The following is a 5000-nucleotide window of genomic DNA, read 5'->3' on the forward strand; positions in this document are numbered from 1 at the left end:
CTGTGTGTGTGTGTGCACGTGTGTGTGTGTGTGTGTGTGTGTGTGTGTGTGTGTGTGTGTGTCCCCGTGTGTGTGTCTGTGTGTGTGTGTGTGTGTGTGTGTGTCCATGTGTGTGTCACTGTGTGTGTCCCCGTGTGTGTGTGTGTGTGTGTGTGTGTGTGTGTGTGTGTGTGTGTGTGGTGTTTGTGTGTGTGTGTGTGTGTGTGTGTGTGTGTGTGTGTGTGTGTGTGTGTGGTGTTTGTGTGTGTGTGTGTGTGTGTGTGTGTGTGTGTGTGTGTTTGTCTGTCCATGTGTGTGTGTGTCTGTTTATCTGTGCATGTGTGTGTTCCCGTATGTGTGTCCATGTGTGTGTGTGTGCGTGTGTGTGTGTGTGTGCACGTGTGTGTGTGTGTGTGTGTGTGTGTCCGTGTGTGTGTCTGTGTGTGTGTGTCCATGTGTGTGTCACTGTGTGTGTCCCCGTGTGTGTGTCCCCGTGTGTGTGTTCGTGTGTGTGTGTGTGTGTGTGTGTGTGTGTGTTTTGTGTGTGTTTGTGTGTGTGTCCATGTACAATTCTTTCTCACCGCTCTCATTCATCCCCACACACTCCACATAACATTTCCATGTACCCACAGGATTACCAAAACTTTTCATTCGAAGAGCTTCGTTTCCACACTCCCGCCAGCAAAATGCCTGACCAAACATGGTCAATGGACATGCAAGATAATCAAGATGGAACATACATTGCTGGTTGGATTCCAAGCTCAAGAGGAAGCTACAACATTGAGGTTCTTATTGATGGAGCGTTTGCTGGGAAAAGTCCAATTGAAGTTGACGTGGAAGATGCGGCTCCAGGCGCACAGGCACCGGTTGTGGCATTGCCTGTCGCTTTTGCTCCGAAATCGAAGGTTTGAAGTTTGTCAGTCGGCTGCTGTTGTGTTTGTATTTGTTTTGTCTGTGACCAGAATCTGTTTTTCTGTCTGTCTGTCTGTCTGTCTGTCTGTCTGTCCGTCCATGTGTTTGTTTGTTTGTATGTTTGTCTGTCTGTTTGTCTGTCTGTTTGTCTGTTTGTCTGTCGATTTGTTTGTCTGTCGGTTTGTCTGCCTCTTTGTTTGTTTGTCTGTCTGTCTGTCTGTTTGTCTGTCTATTTGTCTGTCTGTTTGTATGTCTGTTTGTCTGTCTGTTTGTTTGTTTGTCTGTTTGTCTGTGTGTCGGTTTGTCTGCCTCTTTGTCTGTCTGTTTGTCTCTCTGTCTGTCTGTCTGTTTGTCAATACGTGTATTTGCATATTGCAACCGCTAGTACAGACTAAATATTGTCCAGCGACAGCAAAGCAATTAATGAACTACCAATAGTTGTCTGTCTGTCTGTCTGTCTGTCTGTCTGTCTGTCTGTCTGCTTGTTTGTCAGTCTGTCTGTCTTACAGATACTAAAAATTTAGAACATAGTATACAGACACACCTCAACCTTCCATTTCTCTTTTCCATAGATCAAGAAATTCGTCACTCCTGCCAAAACCGGTGGCATACGCATTCGCTCTCAACCATCACTACAAAGCGAAGAACTCGGAATCATCAGACCTGAACAAAGCATCGAGTTTACAGACGAAGTGAGCAACGACGACGGCACGTGGGTAAGACTAACCGACAAAAGCATCAAGGAGTTCACAGGAAAGAGCCACGAAGAGGCGTGGTGTTTATCATTTCACAAGAAACTCGACCGCCAGTTGCTCATTGATGTCCAAGTGTGTTGAATAGATTTATTGGATTGACATGATTTGGACGAATGTTTGTGTGTAGGAACAGGTAATGTCTCAGCCTATTCCTGTGGCAACGGCTAGTTACACGCCGCCTCGTCCACGAAAGATGAGGAAGAAGTGGATAGGTTTGATTGTGTGTTTGATTGTGTGGTAGATGAATAGTGAGTATTTGTGTGTGTTCGTTTCTATCTGGTTTGTCTGTTGTCTGTCTGTTTGTTTGTTTGTTTGTCTGTCTGTCTGTCTGTCTGTTTGTTTGTCTGTTTGTCTGTCTGTCTGTCTGTATGTCTGTCTGTCTGTTTGTCTGTCTGTTTGTTTGTCTGTCTGTTTGTTTGTCTGTTTGTCTGTCTGTCTGTATGTCTGTCTGTTTGTTTGTCTGTCTGTTTGTTTGTCTGTCTGTTTGTTTGTCTGTCCGTTTGTTTGTCTGTCCGTTTGTTTGTCTGTCTGTTTGTTTGTCTGTCTGTATGTCAGTTTGTTCATCTGTTTGTTTGTTTGTTTATCTGTCTGTCTGTCTGTTTGTCTGTTTGTCTGTCTGTTTGTCTGTCTGTTAGTCTGTCTGTTTGCCTGTCTGTCAATACATATATTTTCAAACATTGAACTATTATACACCATTTAAGCAAAGCAACTAAATACTACCCAAGCCAATAGGGCTTGGTTCTACCTACAGCTGTTTGTCTGTCTGTGTGTCTGTCTGTCCATTCGTCTGTTTGTCTGTCTGTCTACCTGTTTGTTTGCCTGCCTGTTTGCTCGACTGTCTGTCTGTGTCTACTTGTCTGTCCATGCTTGCACACAAGCACATTGCTTTATCACATGCACAGAAAATCAAAAAAATAGATACCCTCAATACATTGAAATGATAATTTCAATTGTGACTTTTATCCCGCAGGTGGAGCCGGTGAGTACGAAGTGATACGTTGTGGCGAGGCCGGCCACAACATCCGCAATCGCCCGAGCCTGAAAGGAACTCCAATCGGCCTCCTCTGTCGTACAAACCGAATCAAAGCGTTGACTCACGCGAGCACCGACGACGGCGACTGGCTGAAACTCGAACAAGAAAGCGTCGAGACGTACTGCGAGAAAGACGGTGAAGCATGGACGTTAGCCAGATCAAAATCAGACATCGTGTACCTCGAGCAAGAGGCAGAGAGTGAATACGAAACCGACACAGAGACAGACGACGACGACGACGACACGACGAGATCGGGATCGTCCATGACGGAGCCGGTCGGTCCGTCATTTCCGATCTTTGGAGCTCCGGCAGTGAATGAGAAAGGCGCTCAACAGATTCAGCAACAAGCACAGCAGCAGCCGTTGCCGTTGGGTTTCTCCGTGTTCGGTCAACCGTTTGGCGTGGCGAATAACGCACAACCCGGTGGGCTATTTGGTGCGGGAAATAATGCACAACCTGGTGGTCTATTTGGTTTGCCTGTTCCTCTTCCTGTTCCTGGTCTTTTTGGGTTGCCGCCTCGAGTTGACAACGCTCGTTCTCAAGGAGCTGGAGGCTTTGTGTTTGAACAGCAGCAAGTTGTTGGTAATCCAAATGTTCGCGTCGCTCCTGCTAATGAAATCGCTCCTGCTAATCCGTTCAAGTTTAGAGATCAGAATCTGTTTGCTAATGTCCCGCCTCCTGGTCCTCTGTTTGGCGGTTTCGGTGGAGGGTTACGGCAACCTGCGGGTGCCTTTGGACCTCCTGCGGGTGCCTTTGGGCCTCCTGCGGGTGCCTTTGGGCCTCCTGCGGGTGGACTCGGTGTGGTCAATCCTGCACCTCAACCTGGGCCGTTCCAATTCTCTGTCTCTCCGTCAGGCAAAGAAGCGTCTGGCGACGAAGACGAAAGCAAGAAAGACAAACCGGCGAGTCCGTTTAGTTTTGGTGCCCCTCCTCCAGCCGCGTCTGCGTTCAACACAGACAAAGCTCCATCATCGTCCGTCTTCTCACTCGGACCTTCGCCTCAGAGATTGAAATCAGATGAAGGGAAATCAAAGAATCGTGGACGTGGAAAGAAGGGACGGTCAAAGTCACCCGCCAGGTTTGGTGCGAGAGCAGAGAAAGGGAATACGACATCCGACAGCAAAGTTCGTAAAGCGTTGTCACCGGCTGTAGCTAAATGCATGCGAGCGGTTTTTACTGCGTTTATGTGGCACGAGGGCATCACTCATGATGCGATGGCGTGTGCCTCGTATCTCAAGTTTCATCCAGAATTGATGAAGGACACAGGCAAACAGAAAAGCATGGAGAACGAGTCCGACAAGGAGCCTGAGAAGAACATCAAAGAGTTGAATAAACCTGGAGAAATCACCGGAAAAGATGAAGACGACAAGAAAGGTGACGATCTCAAACAGAAGGAAAGCAGAGAGACAATCAGCGTTGAGTCTACCGAAACAGCTGTGGCTGAGAGCAGCGAAACGAGCGAGGAATCGTTGCAGAAGAAAGATTCAACAGAGAAAGAGACGAAAACCGAATTGAAACTTCCAGCGACGTTACGCCACTTGGTGACGTTCTGGGACGAGTTGGTTGGCGGCATTCAGCTGGCGACATCGAAGAAGCTCCCGCAACCGAAAGTCCCCGAACTGAAACTGAGAGCGAAGATAGTCGAACGGCCGGAGACGGAAGCGCCCGATCGGAAGGATAAACCGAAGGGAAAACCGAAGGCGGCGGGTCCGGGTCAGACGATATGCGAATTGTGCGACGAACCATTTCAGAACCCAGTGACGTACCACATGAAACGTGCACATCCGGGTTGTGGGAAACACGCGGCTGGTCAGGGATACAACAGCGGAGGAACGTTCTGCGGGGGCTGGGCCGGTAACTGCGGAGACGGCGGCCACGGCGGCAGCACGTGGTACCTCATGTGTAATTCATGTCACGACAAATACCTCGACCAGAAGAAAGAGCAAATGCTCGCGCAGGACAAACGCACAAAACAAGCGGGAATAATCATCAAGATGGTGAGCGGAAAACCGAAATTCAAGAACCCAACGTCGACCGACTCGCACAACATTATCACAGACAACTGCAAGTTCCTGTTGGAGTTGGAGAGCGCGAGCGGCAGTAAAGTCGACGATGTGAACCGCATGAAGTCACCCGACGCTCCACAACCCGGCAAAACATCGTGGGAACACAATCAACAACCCGACCAGTCGATGTTTCCTCGTCAATTCCAATACCTTCGTGGCATCTCAGTTCCAAGTCCATCTGAGTCTCTCCTTTCTAAAGCATTAGCCATTGCTATGAGTGAGACAAAGAAGCCTATGATCCCTCGATCAGCATCG

General features: G+C 48.4%; 1 protein-coding gene across 1 annotated transcript in view; it reads left to right on the plus strand.

Annotated features, from left to right (window-relative positions):
* Positions 1-5000, plus strand: part of LOC134189572 (E3 ubiquitin-protein ligase MYCBP2-like) — a 40599-nt gene that overhangs the window by 23973 nt on the left and 11626 nt on the right. Inside the window, exons 33-36 of the mRNA XM_062657884.1 lie at positions 612-884; positions 1464-1718; positions 1774-1858; positions 2617-5000. The exon at positions 2617-5000 is cut by the window's right edge and continues 1113 nt beyond it. Coding sequence (XP_062513868.1) covers positions 612-884; positions 1464-1718; positions 1774-1858; positions 2617-5000 — 2997 coding nt within the window. The remainder of the gene's footprint in view (positions 1-611; positions 885-1463; positions 1719-1773; positions 1859-2616) is intronic.

This window comes from Corticium candelabrum, chromosome 14 (genome assembly GCF_963422355.1).
Source record: "Corticium candelabrum chromosome 14, ooCorCand1.1, whole genome shotgun sequence".
NCBI lineage: Eukaryota > Metazoa > Porifera > Homoscleromorpha > Homosclerophorida > Plakinidae > Corticium > Corticium candelabrum.